The sequence below is a fragment of the Ictalurus furcatus genome, chromosome 29 (assembly GCF_023375685.1).
Source record: "Ictalurus furcatus strain D&B chromosome 29, Billie_1.0, whole genome shotgun sequence".
Lineage (NCBI taxonomy): Eukaryota > Metazoa > Chordata > Actinopteri > Siluriformes > Ictaluridae > Ictalurus > Ictalurus furcatus.
This window is the reverse complement of record NC_071283.1, coordinates 10,204,398-10,225,972: the sequence shown is the minus strand read 5'-3', so window position 1 is coordinate 10,225,972 and position 21,575 is coordinate 10,204,398. Positions and strand designations below refer to the sequence as shown.

Sequence of the window (21,575 nt, the reverse complement as noted above, 5' to 3'; positions counted from 1 at the left end):
ATTTCCTGTGCCCCCCCCCACACACACACACTTTGTTTGCTTAATTGTCTCATTCAGTCATTTTTTTTGATTAACTTCTTTAACATATCCATTATTTTTATGTGCCGCACGATGGATATGTGTGTGTGTGTGGAGTGTGTATGCAAGCGAGGCACTGGCTCTGGGCCCTTGTGCCTCTTCAGTGCAGTTCTGTGAAGTTTGAAGTGTTTGAAAAGTGAAATGGACCCGGAGGTTCAACAAAATGGGTCAGGGGCGTTGCAGATCTGACAGAGTAACTAAAGCTCTGAGCGTACCAGCACAAAAATTCTCCACCGAACGTCAACAAATCCAAAGACTGTGTTTGAGTGCTGCACCTAGGGATGGGTATCGTTACGGTTTTAACGGTATTACTACTCTTACCGATACTGCTTATCGATCCGGTACTTTAACGGTATCTTTTAGGAAAAAAGAAACAAATTGAGAACAGAATTACCATTTGCTTTTTTTAAATTATTATTATTATTATTATTATTTTTTTAATAAAATGTATATTATTATGCATCTATTTGTACATGCACCAGTGTGGAGACATTTTTTTTAAGTGTTTAAGATGTATATACTGCAGAAAAAAATACTCTAAGATTTATATGTAGTACTTTATATGTTATATTTGTAAAGTAACTGAAAGCGATGTGCATTTAATAGCCTAAATGTTTACATACCGATGTATTTCTTTATTTGGGATTTTAAAAACAAGTAGAAAAGACGTTGAATGCGTAATGACGTTTCACCTGAATGAAATCAACATCATTTCGGCGTAAGGTAAGCAAACCAATTATTTTAAACGGCGTGAACAACGTCGATTCAACATGACTTTAATGAGCGAAAAGATGTCGGGTCAATGTCTGTCAACGGTGTCTCGATACCGCGAGAGACCTCGATTAGTGTATGCGATGATTATACGTCATTGTTATTTGTGAAGAGTGCTAGCATACGCACCTGATGTAGACGGGGCCTGAGACGAGCTAGCTAGGCAGTGGACAATTTAGCATTTCTCTGTCTGCGCATTAAGCATGTTTGAAAGCTGCTTGTTGTGAGAACGAGAGATCTCACTTCTGGATTGCGGATAACAAAAATGCAGACGAACGTCTTAATATTATCGCAAATTAGAAATGGTTGGTGAGATAAAATGTGCAAGATAACGTTTGTTTAGCAATAATAAATGGGAAATATGATTAAAATATAGTCATTACTCCAGTACAGAAAGCAGAACCGATAGTGTCAGAGATTATCAACATAATTGATAATTGGTCTTTCATAATTTAGCACCGGGGCCAGTTTGATACTGGGTTTCAGTATCCAACCCTCGCTGCACCTGAGTGTGATCAGTGAAAAGTTTTTAAAATTCTTTTAAACACTGGGTTATTTGGGTTATTTTAACACTGGGTTATTTGGCTTGTCATTTTTACTGCATTTTATTTATTTTTTTTTTTTTAAAAAATGGAAAACTGACAGTATTCTAATCTTAGTATATGGGGGTGAATGACGGTGTTTATTTGGTAAATGTTGGTTTTGAAATGTAAACGTAGGTGATTCACACGTGATGGTTCTGATGGTGAACATCAATGTTTGATGGCGAATGTTAACTATTTATAGTAAATGTAGGTATTTGATGGTTGATGTATTTTGTTTTTCGATAGTGAATGTTGGTGTATGGTGTTTTTGGTGATATTTTTCGAGTGTTTCATTGTGAATGTTGGTGTTTAATGGTGGTAGTTGTGTTTTTTTTGTTTTTTTTTTGATTGGGAGCATTGGTGTATTTGAAGAAGAATGTTGACTCCTGATGGTAAATGTAGGTGGTTGGTAGTGATAGTTGTTTTATTGATTGTGAGCATTGGTGATTGATGGCGAACTTTGACTGTTGATGGTAAGTATTGGTAACTTACTGTAAGGTACTTACTGTAAGGTAATACTGTAAGTATTTGGTGGTTGATGTGTGAATATTGGATTGTGGTGGTGAATAGTGGTGTTTAATGGTGATCTCTGGTGTTTGATGGTGAGTATTGGTGCTTGATGGTAAATATCAATGACAGATGGTTGATGCTGGTGATTGATTATGAATGGTGGTAAATACTGGTGTTAGTAGTGTTGGTGTTTGAATTATGCTGCTATTATTTAATTTTGGGGTTTGATGGTATGTGTTGGTGTTTGGTGGTGAATTTTGGCATTAGATAGTTCATTTTATTGTTTTGTAGAGAATGCTAGACATCCACCCATGTAGATTTGATCTGTGCCCCCCTTTTGAACCATTATTCCCCCTCTCTCTTTCTTTCTCTTTTTCTGACCCCCCCTCCCCCCCTTTCTGTCTGTCTCAATTAGATTCTCAGTGCAGCCTCATAAAATGCTGCTGGCAAAATTAATTTCAGCTCCTTATTTTGCAATTACTCTGTCTGTATGTGGGTGTACTGTATGTGTGGGTTATGTGGGAGGTTTGTGTGTCTCTTATGGTGTGTTTTATTTCTAGGACATGGGTGGTCAGCAGTGATATTAGCCATAGGATCAGAATAGGTAGAATTTGCATTCCAATATACGTCACCGCAGTGTTGTTTGATTTATAATGTTTGTGCTATACACCTAATACAACTGTAAGAGAAGCTTCAAGACGTGACGCATAACTAATCTACCACTGTGTCGAGTAAATACACAGAACTCAAAATTAATGACACCCTGTGGTCCCAGGCACTATGCTTCCAGCATATCCTTTCTCTCACAAATCCCACACCTTTAATAGTTCAACCTAAGTACGGTAATAGCTATTGGAACAAAGTATGCCGAGGTCTATTCCAGTAAAAAGAATGGAGAATCAAAGGGAGACGTGAAGAGCCGTCATCACCTCTGTGATGCGAGTAAAAGTCCTAAGCTGGGAAACAAATTCTGCCAGACTGTATTGTTCAGCCAAACAGCAGCTGGTTATTATGTTAACATTAACGTCAGTGCGCTGGCCAGGTCGCCTACAGTGATCGTTGTGATTGACAGTAGCCTAAAGCTTTGTGCTGGCCTGAAGTGATTTGTTCTTTCACAGTTTCTAATTCATAAAATGAGGAAAAAAAAGTAGTACTTTGGAACGGTCAAGGTTGTTTCAAGATGATTGAAATTGCTGTCCCGGGGGATTTTGGGACAACAGTTCAAAAAGTTCATTTGAAGCCACCGTTTGATTTTTTTTTTTTTACCCAACCACATGTGGTAAGCGCGGTTACCATGGATACACCCACTGCTCCGCAATTAACCGTGACCCTTCGTGACAGCCATGTTTGACAACCTGGTATCTGATAGAGTAGTGTAGGACTTGCTCAGTATACATGACTTAACACGCTCTGATTGTTGTCTGGTTACAGCACGTTCTCACTATGAATGACTTTGCTGCTATTACTCAAGGTCATGCATGCCAATACTGCTATATGTTTCATGGTCCTTCATTTAAAAACGGTGCTTCACGTGTCTTTCCCTGGATGTAGGATCTGAGTGCATGACACACATTTGTACCAAACAAAAAGAAGCACCGAAAAATAAGGGTTGTATGTGTGTGAGGAAATGGACAGGAAAAGAAACAGTGAGGCAGGAGGGGTATTTGTTGAAGACATTTTTCCCTCCAGTTTGCTTTGTTCTTGAGGCAATGTTGAGCATTCTTATCGATTTGTTAGCCTAACTAGAGTTCCTCTGTGTGTATGTGTGTGTGTGTGTTTATACTGAACATGTTGTATCTGTCTCTCTCTTTGGGTGTGTATGTGTGCTGTTTGTGAAGTCAACTGGTAGCAGGCCCATGTAGAAACCTGTCAAGTCTAATTGAATAGCTGATGGCTGACGGTCTCTCTCTCTCTCACACTCTCCCTCCCGCTGTGTATCTGTCTCTCTCTCACTCTCTCTGTCTCTCTCATTTTCCTCTTGCAGCCTTAGAGACTGTGATGAGATGCGACTCAGGATGCAGTCGTGTTCCAAATACAAACATATATCTATTTACTTCTTGTTAGTCCTCCAGCAACCTCAGCTGACTCCATACCTAACTGCTAATTTTCCTCCCTTTCTTCCTCCACAGAGTCATCGCCCTCGGTTCACGTCTTCATGGACACCACCACCACCAGGACGACCACCCGCCCAACTACACTGTCCACCGCCACCACCTCTACCACTACAACCACCACATCTAGCACTACCAGATCTCCGACTCTGAGCGTGTTCACTCCGAGGGCGCACACGACCACTGTTGAGGTCCGACCTCCAGGCAGCTCCGGGCCCCTTTCCAGCACACGCCCGCCACCTTCCTCCGTCCTGCCCAACAACGCTGCGGAGTTCTGTAACCCTACTGTGGAGGCGGAGCTTACCTGGCCCAAAACTCGTCAAGGCCTCACCGCTACACAGCCATGCCCCTTCAGAACAACAGGTAATAAATGCCATGTATAATAAATTAACTAATACAATCATAATAGGGATTAACTGTTACTTGTTCATGGTTAGCCAGCTTGACAGACAGATTGATCATTTTCCCTCATAGTGTGTGTATTTGATATTATAATAATGTTTTGTTTTTTTTCTGGCTTTTTCATTCTATTATATTACTAACCACAAGATCACATTATCTTGTTAATGTAGTGTGCATTTTTGTTTTATCTTAGTGACCCCACCTCCCTAATATTCGTAGATGTATAGGATACATTTTTAATCTCAGTAGATAGAGTTAATGACTCGGTAAAACACATATAAAAACTTAAGCTCATAAAAAAAAAAAAAAAAAAAAAAAACCTACGCCGAAAAGGAACAACCGACGCCCAGGAAACATTAACGCACACACAAGGACACAATAGCGGAGAGATAGAGGAAAAGAGGACAAGAAAGACATTTAATCAAAAAGCTTTAGTTTGAATCTGTTTAAATCCAGAGACGAAGTGAAGAGAGGGATTTTCTTTAGTCAGTACTTCAGTTTGGTGGACATTGATGTGCTGTGGGCAGAAGATACAAGCTGCTGAGTCAGCTAGTCCAGGGTTAATTCAAGTGCACACACACACACACACGCACACACACACACACACACACACACACACACACACAGAAACACCTACAGCAAACATAACCCTAAGAGATTCACAAACTGAATTTCCCAGGAAATACTTGTGTCAAGCAGCAATAACATCTAATGTTTTCTTGTAAATAAATGAATACACCGATCAGCCATAACATTAAAACCATGGCCAGTTGACGTGTATAGCATTGATTATCTCGTAACAATGGCACCTGTTAAGGGGTGGGATATATTAGGCAGCAAGTGAACAGTCAGTTCTTGAAGCTAGAAAGCTGGGCAGGTGTAAAGATCTGAGCGACTTTGACAAGGGCCAAATTGTGACGGCTGGACGACTGGATCAGAGCATCTCCAAAACAACAGGTCTTGTGGGGTGTTCCCAGTATACAATGGTTCGTACCCACCAAAAGTGGTCCAAGGAAGGCAAACCAGTGAACCGGTGACAGGGTTATGGGCGCCCAAGCCTCACCGATGCGCGTAGGGAACGAAGGCTTGCCCGTCTGGTCCGATCCCACAGAAGAGCTACTGTAGCATGAATAGCTGAAAAGGTTAATGGTGACTGTGATAGAAAGGTGTCAGAACACACAGTGCGTCACAGCTTGCTGCATATGGCGCTGCGTAACCGCAGACCGGTCAGAGTGCCCAATCTGACCCCTGTCCACCACCGAAAGCACCTATAATGGGTACATGAACATCAGAACTGGACCATGAAGCACTGGAAGAAGGTGGCCTGGTCTGATGAATCATGCTTTCTTTTACATCGTGTGGATGTCCAGGTGCATGTGTGCGTCGCTTACCTGGGGACGAGATGGCACCAGGATGCACTATGGGAAGAAGGTAAGCTGGTGGAGGCAGTCTGATGCTCTGGGGCAATGTTCTGCTGGGAAACCTTGGATCCTGACATTCATGTGGATGTTACTTTGACACGTAACACCTACCTAAACATTGTTGCAGACCAAGTACACCCCTTCATGGCAACAGTATTCCCTAATGACTGTGACAGCAGGATAATTTGCCCTGTCACACTGCAAAAACTGTTCAGGAATAGTTTGAAGAACATGACAAAGAGTTCAAGGTGTTGACTTGGACTCCAAATTCCCCAGATCTCAATCCAATCGAGCATCTGTAGGATGTGCTGGACAAACAAGTCCAATCCATGGAGGCCCCACCTCACAACTTACAGGACTTAAAGGATCTGTTGCTAGCGTCTTGGTGCCAGAAACTACAGCACACCTTCAGAGGTCTTATGGAGTCCATGCCTCGACGGGTCAGAGCTGTTTTGGCAGCTATATTCTATATTTCATTTGTATAGATTTTAATAAACAGGTATGTGTGTTTTTAACGTTCGTTCTCCTGACAATCCTGTGGACTACTCTGTAGGCAGTTTGTCATTGAATTCCACATCGCTGTAGTATCTTATTATATTGAATTATAAATATTCCCACAGTGCAACCATCCAGCCATGATTTTCCACTCGATTAGAAAAAATAAATCTGAATGTTGTGTGACCCCAAAACAGAAATGAGTGATTTTATTTTGTTTTATTTCATGATTAAGAGGTCAGGAAAATAGAAAGGCTGCAAAAAAAAAGTGAGTGTGATTTAAACACAGAATGAAACACAACAGAGCGTGCAGTTGTCTGAAAATAATGAACAGTGTGATGCACGTCCCAAAATGTTTTATAGCTCGTATAACACCTCAATGTACATTATATTAAATAATGACGTGTCGTGCTTTTTTCTTTGTTACGTTTCGTATTGTAGAACGTCTGCGATACAAATTAGCTGCTGTTTTCACTTAGTGTACAAGTCCTGCAAGCTGTTACTATAGAAACGCGAACATATTTGAACGAGCGAACTGTCGGAGCTGCTATGCAAAAATAATCATCAACAGCTTCTGACAAAGCCCCAACTTCCTGTGTGATATTGGCTTGTGAGTGTTTAGTTCACCATGAGCTGCTTCCTTTTCCGTCCTCACGTTCCTGTGCCAGGTGAATTTGATTTGCACTGCATTATTAGACTACTCCAACACTTCTGGAACTTTCTGAATAGAGTGTGAGGGCTTTGAGTGGAGCTTACTCAAACGTTAGTGTAACATGTCTGGTAGTGTGCATGCTGTCATGTTTTGTGTGAGTGTGTGTGGTTGTTGCTCCTATTATTACTCATGCCATTCATTAGCGAATCAGTGGTGCATATGGGTCGGCTGGGACGCTGCGTGCGCTGAGATAACGAGAAGCACCATTCAAAGCATCAGAGCCGGGAGATCTCCAGCCACGCTCAGTCACTAGTGTGTGTGTGTGTGTGTGTGTGTGTGTGTGTGTATGTCTCGCTCTGTCATATACACATTCTCCTTCATCTCTCTGTCTTTCTTCTCTGTACTTCTGCAGCACTTTATTCTTCCTCTTGTGTTCTGTCTTCTACCCTTTCGCTTTCGTCTATCACCTCATCCCTGCCCTCGCTGTCTTTCTATCCTCCACTACTTTCTTACTCACTTTTTCAGTCTCGCTTTTCACCTTCGTCTCTCTCTGTCTCTCTCGCTCTGCTTTCCTCTTTATCTGCACGAAGCTAAAGAGAGGCTCGGGTAGAGGGAAATGAAGTGTCAGTCAAACTTTATATCAGTTTAATGTTGTCACAGTTTCTCTCCTTCCCTTCCACCATGCTGTTCCTTTACACCGATTTGTTTCTGCATTTTTTTCCCCTCCATGACTGGTGATTAGTTTGCATGATTAGCCGCTTCCACGGGATTGCGAAGATGTGCCGCTCGGTTTGGAGAACAGAATTGGACCCCAGCAATCTGCCAAACCTCATTCAATTCACCTCAATTCAATTCAATTTTTATTTGTATAGCGCTTTTAACAATGGACATTGTCTCAAAGCAAAACATATAAACACAGGATACAGATTTTAAGCTTGTGGATTTATCCCTATTGAGCGAGCCGATGGCGACAGTGGCGAGGAAAAACTCCCTAATATGATATGAGGAAGAAACCTTGAGAGGAACCAGACTCAGAAGGGAACCCGTCCTCATCTGGGTAACAATGGATAGTGTGAAAGTAAAAGAAAGTTCATTATGGTTTTTACATTAAGTCTGTTTTTCGTGCCCGGTACCTTAGCAGCTTTTACACAAAAATGTGTTCCTATCAGGGAACACACACACACACACACACTACATATATCATGCTTTACATATGTATATATAAACATAGTATGGTGGTGGTAGCATCATGTCATCAATACAGGATCTCGATGTATCCCAGGGGCCGCATTGCACCTTTCCTGAAGACCCAACACACACACAGATGCAAACTTGCCACCAATTAGATCTATCTGACTATTGGATGCATAAGTATTCACCCCCCTTTGTCAGTACTCAGTAGGACCACCTTTGACTGCAACTAAGTCTCTATCACCTTTGCACATATGGATCCTCATACGTTTGCCCATTTGTCAAGCTCTGTAAGACTCATTGTGACCAAGAATGTTCAAGTCTTGCCACGTATTCTCAGTCAGATTGAAGTTAAGGCTTTGCCTGGCCAATTCTAAGACGTTCGGGTTCTTGGTTTCGAACCGCTTCAGTGTAGGAAAGGCAGTGTTCTTAGGATTGTTGAACGTCCTGCTGAAAGTTGAACGTCCCTCCCAGTCTCAAGTCTCTTGCAAACCGGAACAGGATTTCTTCTAGGATTGCCCACCCCGACAAGTTTCCGAGTCCTTGTTAGTGACAAATATCCTCACAACATGCCGCTACCACCACCATGCTTCACTGTATGGATGGAATTCTCAGGGTGTTCCACCAAACACAGCACTTTGTGCAAAGGCCAGAAAAGTTCCAGAAGTTTTGGTCTCTTCAGACCAGAGAACACTGTCCACATGTTTGCTGAGTCTCCGACATACTCCTAACGGGATTTCATTTTTTTTTTTTGCCTTTTTTCAATAACGTATTTCTTCTCGCCACTCTTCCATAACGTCCAGCTTTCTGGCATGCCCGGGCTGTGGTTGTTCTGTGAACAGCTTCTCCCATTGGAGCTGTGGATCTTTCCAGCTCCTTCAGAGAGTTGACACTCTGTCTGTCTCCCAGTCTGTCTGCCTGTCTGTCTATACATATAAATATAAATGTTTATACTAGGGGCCTTGTACATTGCTCCTCGGTTTCAATGAAGTGTATGTGTGTGTGTGTTGCTATAAAGCTGTTGCTATAATGTGACAGTTTTTCACGCGTAAAACAATTGCACCATCATCAGCACCACTTAAAAGCTTTTAGGTCACATTCATGGGTCACTTCTTTTTTCATGTTTTAACACTTCCAAACTTAATTTGGATCAAGCATCACATCAGGGACACACGCACATGTCAGGGACACACACACACACACACACACACACACACACAGACACACACACACTCTAAGCTGTATTGTGCTACATGTTTCCCCTGTAGGCAATGCCTCATTTGCGTGTATGGGTCCCGAAGGCCTGTGGGATCTGCAAGGTCCTGATCTCAGCAACTGCACCTCAGCTTGGGTGAACATCATCAGCCAGAAGGTACGAACACCCCACAAACACACACTTTTCATCCTGTAATGGTGACAGGTCAGCTGAGGACACACAGGGCAATAACACTTATGATGTTGCACAAGCGTTCAATTCTCAAACCACACATTATCAAAATATTGAGGTACAGAGGAGTGCAAATGCTACTGTGTGTGTGTGTGTGTGTTAATCTTTGAGTGAGAAAGAAAAAAAAATACTTTCAGTTCCTGCTACGGTTTTTCATTTAAAGTATCCCCTAAAGACAGTCAACACTCCCTGCTGTTTGTATCTTATTTGTTTCCCTGGAAGAGAAAAATACAAAGCGATCAGCAGAGAAGTACAGAAACGGACTCATTTAAAGTGAGGCTTCGTACAAGTGTCAGGTGATTATGGTGGGAGATGGGGATTTGGGGGTCTATGTATACTTCATTAACCCGGCACAAATGATTTATAAGACGGGAGTTAGGTTTTACCGCAGGTGTTATTATTCCCCGTTAGGCAAATTTATGTGAGAGTGATGCGGCCATCAACCTACAGCGGAAACTTAGACTTTCAAATGAGGATCAAGCTGTCTCCGACTAAGTCCTGAGAGACGGAGCGAGCGGCAGAGAGCAGAGGAGATGGAGACAGAGAGAAGACAAAAAGAGACAAGGGGTGAGGGTGAGAAGGGGGGTAGTGGATAGGAGAGAAAAGTGCAGGGCTTGAATCTGACTCCAAAGGGTCTGTCTGTGTGCTGGTCCGTATATAGTATGTGGTCTATCTAAGTGTTTATCTGTCTGTGTGTTTGTGTATTTATCTGTTTATCTACCTACAGTACAGTGGATATAAAAAGTCTGCACACCCCTGATAAACTTGAGGTTTTTGTGATGTAAAAAAAAAAATGAAACCAAGATAAACCATGTCAGAGTTTCCACCTTTAATGCGATGCAGTAACCAACAACAATCAAGTGAAAAACCAACAGAGTTTTTAGGGAAAATAAGAGCAATCCCCTGAGATCTGGAGCATTGTTTCAGGGAAGAATGGAATAAAACTGCCAAATCAACATGTGTTAAGTTGGTAGACTCTTACCCAAAAAGACTGAGTGCTGAATTACAAGCAAAGGGTGCTTTAACAGAGTATTAGTTAAGGGGTGTAAGTACTTGTGCAACTAGGTGATTGTAAATTTTACTTTTTTTCCCCCTAAAAACATTTGTATTTGTTTTTATTTAAGTGTTGTCGGTTGCTGTATCACATTAAAGATGGACAAATATCTGACATGATAATTTTTTTTTTACATCACAAAAACCTGCAATTTTAACAGTTGTGTATAGACTTCTATCCACTGTATGTATCTGTCTTTCTGTCAGTCTGTCTATCTGACTTTCTGTATGACTATCTATCTATCTATCTATCTATCCATCTGTCTGTCTGTCTCTCTGCCTTTCTGTATGACTATCTATCTATCTATCTATCTATCTGTCTTTCCGTTTTTCTGTCTTTCTGCCTGTCTGTCTCTTTGCCTTTCTGTATGACTATTTATCTACCTGTCTGTCTGTCTCTCCATCTGTCTGCCTGTCTGTCTGTCTGTATATCTGTCTGTCTGTCTGTCTGTCTGTCTATATTCCTGTCTGTCTCTTTGCCTTTCTGTATGACTATTTATCTACCTGGCTGTCTGTCTCTCCATCTGTCTGTCTGTCTGTCTGTCTGTCTGTCTGTCTATATTCCTGTCTGTCTCTTTGCCTTTCTGTGTGACTATTTATCTACCTGGCTGTCTGTCTCTCCATCTGTCTGTCTGTCTGTCTGTCTGTCTGTCTATCTATCTATCTATCTATCTATCTGTCTGTCTGTCTGTCTGTCTGAATATCTGTCTGTCTGTCTACCTGTCTGTCTGTCTGTCAGAATGCTAGTTCAGCAGTACACAATGTGAAAGTGTCATGACTGCCTCGGAGCCTGTGTTTAAAAGTAAAGCGTGACCTTTGTGTTTGGATTGTTTTCTGCCTGACCTGCTTCGGATAAATGCACCTTCCAAACTGAATCAACATGGAGTCTAATCTAATCCCGAAGGGAACCGAACACACCCTTATATTCCACCTGTTGGAATTCGCTAAGCCGCCAAGCCTCTGAGCCCAGAGGTCCGTTCCTAAAGCCTGGTGTGAACGCACCCATATCCCCCATCATCCAGCGCCGATCTGCTCAAACCCAGCCTGCGGTACTGGTGTGTGAGGGAAGTTTGCAAACCTGCGCTCGCACACACACTCAGGTCTCAGCCATTGGTTTGATAAGTCATCTTCTGAATCTCAGTGCTGTGCTGTTTTTTTTCTTCCCAACTGAATCGGAACATTTCCGTCTAAATTAAAGCAGTGCTCAGAAACAATTCATCGGCGTGTGTGTGTGTGTGTGTGTGTGTGTATGTGTGATAACGGGAGCTGCCTGGCAGAGATATGCATGATAATGTAAGTGCCAGCAGTGAGGCCAGACTGCTTCAAGGCTTCAGTTTATTCCTCACCGTCTACATGACTCTCATTAGCAAATAAACACATTTGTTCCTTCGCTGGAGTTGCTTTTTAATTAAATCCTTCCCTTGAAAAAACAAGTGTGTGTGTGTGTTATACACACACACACACACTTTTTTTTCAAGGGAAGGTGTATATATATATATATATATATATATATATAATATTCAGTTCAGTGGAGCCGTTTTATTCCGAAATGGGCTTGTAAATGTTTTTTCCCCTCCATCTTGACTTAAAAGCACCCAATGCTGGCTGACTTTGCTGCAACAGGAAGCTACAAAGGCGTTTAAGACAGGAATGTATTATCCGTTGCCCACGGGGGATAGGATGGTTCTTGATGGTTTTTAAATCCACAGCCTGTGGAATGAGAAAGATTTTGCCAGCTGTTGCATATCGGACAAGGCATGAAGTGCACGAGACAGGAATTGTGCTTCTTCCACTTGGCTGGAGCATTTAACTGCAGGGCTGTTAGACTCCCGGCAGATCAAATAGAGCCTAAAGGTCTGCTACTGAAACTCAACACCACTGTCTGTATCTGTATCGGTGTAGTACACCAAATATCTGTATTCAGATTTGAAATGGTCTGTCTGTCTGTTTGTCTATCTATCTGTCTAAATGAATGCTACTATGAGAATCCATAGTGTTAAAATGGAGTCCTTTAGCACCATTTATTATTATTGCCCATATGGTTTTCCCAAAAAGTGTTTCATTTAATAACAATAAAGAGAACGACGAAACCCATTCACAATGAGTATACTTAAAAAAAGAAAAAAAAAGTAATTAAATCCGTTATTTCTTTGGAGGTGCCAGCTACACAGCATGTGTTGTGCATGTGCTATATGAAGCAGCAAATAAATAAAAGCCTTGCTTGTGGTGGCTCAGTGGTTAAAGCCTCTGGGTTACTGGTCAGGAGTTCAAGCCCCAGCACTGCCAAGCTACCACTGTTGGGCCCTTGGCCAAGGCCCTTAACGCTCAGTTGCTCAGTTGTATGAATGAGATAAATGGATGTCGCTCCGGATAAGGGTGTCTGCCAACTGTCAAAAATTTTTAAATGTAAATGCTTTTGTTAATTGTGAGCCAGGTTTTATTTTGATGATCTCTAAGGCAGGGTTTAGGTTTAGGCTGCTGGAGCAAATCACAGATGACGGGAAAACGAAAAACAACACCAACAAAAATGAATAGTGTGTGTCCTATTTGCATCTGTATTTGTATCTGTTTAGAAGACCTTGTTCACGTGTCTGATGTATTCGGTTACATCCCTTTTGTGTAGTAGGTAATCTACTTCTCACGAACATATATTTTCTTAGTACTGGAATCTGAGAAATGTGGGCTATTTATTAATTTGAAGTCATGAAATATGCTAAAATACATGTATATGGAATGTTCTTACAGCTGAATTCTGGTAAACAGCCCTAAAATGATGAAAAGTCAGGTTTTGACCTGAGTAGGTATTCTGCCTATAACTTATTATTACCTGAACTTTAAGAAAACATACAGTCAGGTCCATAAATATTTGGACTGTGAAGCAGCTTTTGCAGTTTTGCCTCTGTACACCATCACAGTGGATTTGAAATAACGCAGTCAAGTTGTGATTGATTGAATTCAGCTTTAATTCAAGGGGTTTAACAAAAATATCGCATTAACTGCTTAGAAATGACAGAGTCCTTCTATATTCACAGGCTCAAAATAGAATGACTTTTGACTTTTGAAGGACAATTGACTGATGAGCAGTTTCATGGACAGGCGTGGCCTGTTTCCTCCTTATTTCATGACAAATTAAGGAGATAAGAGGTCTGGAGTTGATTCCAAGCGTTGAATTTACATTTGGTAGCTGTTCATGGGAACGTTCAATACGCTGTCCAAAGAGGTGTCGATGCAAGTGAAGGAGGCCTTCATTAGGCTGACAAAACAAAACAACCAAGAGACCAAGGGTGATTCTCCACACAATGCTACCGCTACCATGCTTCAATCTCATGTACATTTCTGACATTTAATCCTTATTAAGTCCATTGCAGCTCTAGGTTGTAACATTACAAAATTCAAGGAGGGTGAATAGTTATTTAAAGCACTGTATATCTTAAGATTAAGATTGATCATTTTGAATACTATATCAAAGGTTTATTAATATCCGTGCTTTGTTCAAAGATCCGAGCTGGAGAGCCAGCGGCCATCATCTCACGTGAGCTGTCGGAGCAGACCAAGAACCGCATCCACTCCGGGGACATCACATACACGGTGCGAGCTTTGGGACAGCTGGTGGACCTGCTGGACGTCCAACTGCGCAATCTCACTCCCGGGGGCAAAGACAGCGCCGCTCGCAGTCTCAATAAGGTATAACAGCCTCTCTACTATAGCTCTGCTGAACTCGGTCGAGTCCTCAAGTGTTGGATTATAAACGTGTTTTATACAAGTGTGAAATTTTGTGAGCCAGCCGCCGTGCTTGATTTAGCTCCATAGCAAGCTGTTCAACATCCTGGATACCTTCCAAGCAGGCTTCAGCCCAAAGCAGCGACTAGTTGGACGTGATCACGCACCGCACTAAGATTGTTTGACGGCTATGGAGACGGGGCTACGAGATGGCTCAGAGTCCAAGTTCTTTAAGAAAAATGACTAGATTTTCAGTATTTTCAGACTGTTGACACATATTTGCTGGCAAATTGTGTAGGGAAGCAATTATGTTTGGTTGTGAAGTTCCAATTGCGAGATTCCAGTGGGCCTCGAAAGTAAGAAAGAGTTGGAGATGGGTGTTTGGTGGAGAGAGCTAAACAGTAGGTATTGTTTTAATGATGGTCGCCTCTGCCAGGCCCGGATGATCCCCCTGCGTTTGGCTTTGCAGTTCCGAAGGCCAATAAAAACACTTTCAGCATGGAGGCCATCAAACTACCAAGGATAGATTTTCAGAGCTTGTTTTTCCTTTCCCTATGGTGCTTTGAGCAGCCAACGCAAACTGCCGGTGCGCTTCCTGCCTCGTTTTGAAAGTCGTTCATGATCATCATTAGATTGACTGTAAATCGTGTTTCTTTCCTTTTTTATTTTGAGAAAAAAAGAGAGACAAGATTTCAGAGTTCAAGTGGCAGTGGTACAGTGTTGATTATACAAGCACCTGCTCATGTTTCAGTTCCGCTCCAGATGGACTGAAGGTATCTCCTAAGACAGGAAAACCACACATTGAGACACATACAGTAGGCAGATATTCTATTACTGACCTCTTCAAGCTCATTCAATCAGTGACGGAGACTAACAAAGCCATGCATTCATGTTTGTGTCAACTTCTCAATTAGTCTATCCACTACAGTAATACTAACAGATTTCTATATATACCACTATACCATGAATGTGAAGAAGAAAAAAAAAGCTTTTATAGTTTCAGGCGAGGTGGATAGAGAAGGTTTTTAGCTGCAGGACGTCATGGGGATACTCTGGGGGTTAAGTGCATTACTCACGGGGCAGAATAGCAGTGCTCAGTGGGAACTCCATTAGTAACAGATGACTGGGGTAAGAATCACTCCAGATGATGCACACTAGGGACCAAACCTTTGCTTTTCAGATTTCCTGAACCATTACACTACTGCTGAATCCTTCCGTTACCTTGAGATCTCTTGATGTATTTGGGCTCAATTGGATTATTATTTTTTTATGAAACAATGTGAACCTCAGCTTTAACCTTAATGCTGTGTGTGTGTGTATATATATATATATATATGTATGTGTGTATGTGTGTGTGTGTGTGTGTGTGTGTATATATATATATATATATATATATATATATATATATATATATATATATATATATATATATATATTTCAAAGTTAACTATTTTTCCAAAAGCTATTTTTTTGGCCAGTCCACCACAGTGCAATGTGGGCTATTAAAAAAAATAAATAATAAACTAAATAATAAAACGAATAAAAGAAATCAAATATACAGCTGGCCTGGGGTAAGACTTTATGCAAATACAATTGCAAATACATTTAATGACAAAATACATTTAATTATAGCCAGTTCCAAAATTATTGGCACCCTCCAATAGAATATTTAACTGTTGTATTAACAGAAGAAGCAAAAGATTCAATTTTTTTCCCATCCAAACAGCTATGGAAACTCACATGAAGGGTGGCAATAATTCTGCAACTGATTTTATGTTTTCTCAAAGGGGGTTCAGAAATTGATGTCATTGATGTATTGATGCATTGATCTCTCTGTTTAATTCAGCTTCTACATCCACCAAATGAGTCCCTTTGTTTAATTATTGGCGCGTAATGAGAATGTTAGCATTTTAGCTTCATTCTGCTCAGTGGAACAACCTCCAACCTGGAAAAAACTGGATCTGTCCATGCACCAGTCAAAACCGAAGGCTCAGACTTTAGAAAGGAGCTCATCATCTTGTACAAGCCTGTGCAAGTTAGTTAGGCTGAAATGCCTTCCCCTTCCCCCGACAATAACAAGAAACTGAGACTCACAGGAACTAATGTCTCTTTCTCTCTCTTCATGGTTCAGTCTCGCTTCCTCAAGGTCACCCCTCTGTCAGCACTCCTTTTCCCTGTATAATTTGTATCATCCCAAATGCCACGCTAGCCTCTGGGTTTGTTCGTCACGCTGCGCTAGCATTATGAACGATTCCTTTGATAGCAGTGCAGTGGGTTTAGCTCACAGTTGAGACTGCAAACCGTGAGATCTTCGACACTTCACAGATGAAAGAAGCGGGAGAGCTGCCTACAGTGACACTAGTAGGGAGGCTAACGCAGAAGAAACAAGGCTCAGCGCAGAACAGCAGGGCTAGCTCCGAACAAGACGGCCACTGAAACAGTTTAGGAGAAGATGTTAGCACTATGTGACAGATAGTGAAGAGAGTTTGGCGCTGTTTATTTTCGTCCATTGCTGATTGCTCGGAAGTTCTCGGTGCACGGTAAGCTCTGATGGGTTAGCACGCTAATGCGGTAGCCTGAAAACAATGTTTTGTCTGTATGCTGACATATTTCTTTTTCTTCTCCACATCACTGAGTTTGTTCTCGATTTCTTTGGTAATGTCTTTTTGCCATTACCTGATGTTCACACCAGTAACACTGGTAATCGATAAAGCACCAGTACAAAGAAAGACATTTCAATTGAGATTTTCGAAATTCTATGCAAAATAGGTGTAGCACGATAAAGTGACAGATCCAAACCATTGGCTCGAATTATTCCTCAGCCCAAACCTATGGTGCTTGTGGTCCAACGTGTCTCCATTGTCCTGCACACAATGTTAATTACTACCTGCAGTTATTTCCCATTTCTTATTTAACAGTCAAAAATGGGAGAACAGCTTAGAACCGTGGATTCAACTTGTCACAGCTTCTCAATAAATGTTAGGAAAAATAAAGCTTGGAAAGAAGTAGCAGAGATTGTTGGTGCCTCTGCTGAGTGTGCATATCTAGTACAGGTAGCTTGTTTTGCTGATATATCAACAAAGATAGTACGAAGGCTAGCATGTCACATGGAAAATCTATGGAATTAAAATTGTGCCAGAAGTACTGAACTTAACTTTTCAAGAAACTAATAAAATTATACAATGAGAAAGAAGAAAAATACCCTGAAAATGAAAACTGTGAACTCAGGTCTTCAAATAAACATCGTTCCTTGTTTACGGTTTTCTAAGCTTCCTTTTCGCTAATCATGGTTTATGAATTGCCGCCAGAGTTTGCGTTCACGTTTTCAAATTTTAACTTACGCTCCGCAAGTTTACGTTCACCATTCTGGCACAAACCTGTCATATAGGCGGGGCTTAACAGCAATTTACTCTCATTGGCTAGTGAGATTTGGATTGACAGCTCGAGCATCGAGGAGGAAGAGGTTGATGATAACGATGATAACGGAAAAAAATGGTAGTCATATGAGACTACCTAAATCTCAAATATTATTTAATATACTGAGTAAGCAAGTAAGTAATTTCTACTACGAAGTACTCCAGAATTCGTGCCACTGAAGTTTCTACTTCCTGGTCAGGGAGCTGTCGTTCCAAATCTCACTAGCCAATGAGAGTAAATCGCTGTTAAGCCCCGCCCACACGAGTGGTTTGTACCAGAATGGCGAATGTAAACTTGCGGAGTGTAAAGTTTGAAAGCGTAAACGAAAGCTTCTTTCTCATTGTAGATTTTGGTTCGTTTCTTGAAAAGTTACGTTCAATACTTTTGGCACAAATTTGATTCGCTAAAAAAAATGAAACAAGAAATTAATTTGCGTTTAACTAGTTAGCTTTAGAAGTTACCGTTTGTCATCGAGACTCAAAATAAAAAACACTGGAACACAAAAAACAACAGAAGCTAGTGCGACCACAGGGCTAGCATTAATGATAGCTTCGTCATTATAAGTTCAGTTACTGTTTATACAAATGCTTATTGTAGAGGTTGTGTGTGTTGTTTGAGTATTGTTTTTACTGATAAAGTCTAATAAAGTTCTTTGGGCTTTTCAGCTGCAGAAAAGGGAGCGCTCCTGCCGCTTTTTTGTACAGGTATTTAAATCCTCCTCTTTTCCATCACTTCATTCTCACATGAGTCCTTTATTTAACCCAGCATCTGTGTATGTTGTACCTCATGTCCTGCCCTTTATTTATACTGAGATCATGTAGTGTTTTGTTTGTACTTTTTTTTTTTCCTTACCTGCACCATCCCCCATCCTTTGTGGCCTTGAACCAAAACATCACCTCATTTGCTGCAAATTGCTCATAATAGAGTATAATCTTGAGACAAAAACGCACAGCGTGCATGTTTAAAACCTTGCACATGCTCTTCATCGTGTTATTCAGGCCTCAAAGATTCACACTTATTCCTGGGCGGGTTCAAAAAAAAAAAAATCAGCCCCAGTCACTGATCTGAAACTGATTTTTATTGCATTATTAGCAAATTAAGATTGACTAATTTCTTAAACTTTGCACGAATTTGGTAAACGACAGGAATGTCAGCCAATCACAAGCAATTACACTTGATTTGCATTTGAAAACAAATTGAAAACAAATTGAAAACTGTTCACCAGAACATATCAGTAATTCATTTTGTGCATATTTATATTCCTTAACTCGCTGCTGGTGAGATGAGATTCAGTGACTGCCGAGGAACAAATGTGTTGTGAAATGTGTTGTTATTATTATTCACTGTTACAGATAGAGATGCACCGATACTAAATTTCTCAGCCGATACCGATAACCGATTATTCAGAGTGATATCGGCCGATACCGATAACTGATACCAATAGTTCTGCCTTTTATGCCTTCTTTTAAATGAATAATAATTAAATTCCACAATTCTGAAGGAAATGCAAATAAAAACGTTATTCTCTCCATTTCAACACGTTGTTTCACAGTAACTGGTCTCATAAACACAAAACTCATTACTCTAATTAACATTAACACATGAACTCAATTCTGAAGATTAAAGTAAGATTTCTTCACTTATTGAATGTTATTAATTCATATTAACATTGACTGAATTCTAAAAAAAACCTCCTGTTAGTCTCACATTCACTCACTACAAACACAAGCATTTCTACTTCATCATTAACATCAAACTGGTAATATATAGGCCTAATGTAAACTTTTTTATATTAACATTAACTGGATATGAAATGTACTACTCTACAAATATATTTTTCTGTGCAATATATACTTTTTTGTCAACTCATCTTCATTTAAATCTGTCAACAGTGTACTGGCGCTTTAATTCAGCGTGAGCAGCGTGGCAAAATAAAAATAAGACTTGACACCGAAACTCCCGCTTCACTGCTGCAGCGTCCGGTGTAAAATTTTATCAGTGCAGAGTTTACAGAGCTTACAAACTGCAATTTTGTCGTCATTCCACAGAAGAGACATCTTCTTTACACACAGCACGCAATCGATGTGTTTTCCCGCCCTCTTTTGATTGACAGGATATAACCGGCCCTGATCATCGGATGTTTTTAAACTATCGGCCCATAGCGTGAAAAATAGCCTTTATCGGCCGATACATTGGTGCATCTCTAGTTACAGATAAAAAGCTCTCCTTTTCTCTCTTCCCCTTACATTATGAAAATGTCCTATTTGTACCCCACCAAAGTTCATTTTCAAAATGTCTTCATATTAATTAAGTTTGAGTACTGAGTACCTTTCCTAAATGGTATAACTAGTAGATGACAGGCAAATAAAAGAACACAAAATGTAATCTTTTATAAATGAACAGGATGAAATGTAGGTTATTGTTTTATTACTTTTTGTATTAAAAAAATTGATAAAATTGTACACACAAACTAGAATAAAAGCAGGCAAATTCATGAAAAAGAAACCACAGCTAGTGAACATGAACCGAGCTTGTTCTGCTTTATCTTTAGATGTTAGAAGGTAGTGTCTTCTATCAGGTCCTGACCTGTGAGAGACCTAAGAAAGGTGCACGTGCAGAAAGAACAGGAACTTCTCAACACCAGGGTGTATCGATTTTGCTGGTCATGACCTTACGTCCTGTGAAAAAAAAGTTTGTTTCTGAATTTTCATTACTAACGTGGAGTGCAGCGTCTTTTTGAGTTGTTGCTTAGAAAACTAGTCAGACTTCCTCCAAGAAGATTTAAAAAGTCTGAACTTTAACAGTAGAGATGGTTACCCAGGTAAGTTTGAGTTTAGTTTGAGCAAACACTGGTTTTTCGGTCTCAACATGGTGGATTGGTGTTTAGGTTTCATCGCCATGGAAACGTACACTTCATGGCTAACCTGCTCTGGAGCAGCTTTTATTCTGGGCATAAAAGTGATACAAATCTGATGGGTCAAAGTTAACCCTTTAGTGTGTGTGCTGGCTTTTCCTGATGACCATCCCTACAAAAGATATTGATTATCAGCAGATGGTATAGTTTATCTCTGCCGGCTTCTTGAGCCGCACGTTAAAAACGTGACGCGCCAAAGCCGCCCGTACTGTACCGCAAACTGTACGTGTTGCTTTGAGGTTCTTTGCGAGTGGTACACATTTGCATGCATTGGCATTATTCCTGTTCTAATATGTTTTCACAAATTGATATTTAGTGTATTAATATTTAATTACATTTTTTAAATCGCATTTATATTAAATGAAATGACATGAAATATGTCGGGGTTATAAGTTTTCGATCTGTTTATTCTCATTGTGAGCCTTGTTCATCAGCAACGTTCCTGAGCTTTGGCAGTTGTAACAGTGTGATTTTTTATGGTTAGTGTAGGTTTAAATTTCTCATATTTCCACATAATAATTTCTTGCTCTTCAACCAGAAGTATACACACCTGCTTTGTTCAACTCGCATTCTGAAACAGGCCAGAATAGTAAAAGAGTCATTATTTTCAAGGTCTCGTAATGGTAGACTCAACTCTGGTGGCTCTTACGGTACAAATTTAAATAGAAACTATTGTTACAATCAGCCACTAGGGGTCGCTTAAGACTACTAACAACAAAAATGTTGTTGTTATTCTTGTTTTGAATCTAGTAACTATATCTTACTCAAAAATTTCAAACGTTTTTCTATCGAAAAAAAACAAAAAACAA

At 40.5% G+C, this 21,575-nt stretch overlaps 1 protein-coding gene across 3 annotated transcripts in view; it reads left to right on the top strand.

Annotated features, from left to right (window-relative positions):
* Nucleotides 1–21,575, top strand: part of LOC128604116 (adhesion G protein-coupled receptor L3-like) — a 344,541-nt gene that overhangs the window by 238,959 nt on the left and 84,007 nt on the right. For all 3 annotated transcript variants that reach the window (XM_053618945.1, XM_053618946.1, XM_053618944.1), the window contains exons 7-9: nucleotides 4,073–4,417; nucleotides 9,484–9,587; nucleotides 14,214–14,399. In XM_053618945.1, coding sequence (XP_053474920.1) covers nucleotides 4,073–4,417; nucleotides 9,484–9,587; nucleotides 14,214–14,399 — 635 coding nt within the window. The remainder of the gene's footprint in view (nucleotides 1–4,072; nucleotides 4,418–9,483; nucleotides 9,588–14,213; nucleotides 14,400–21,575) is intronic.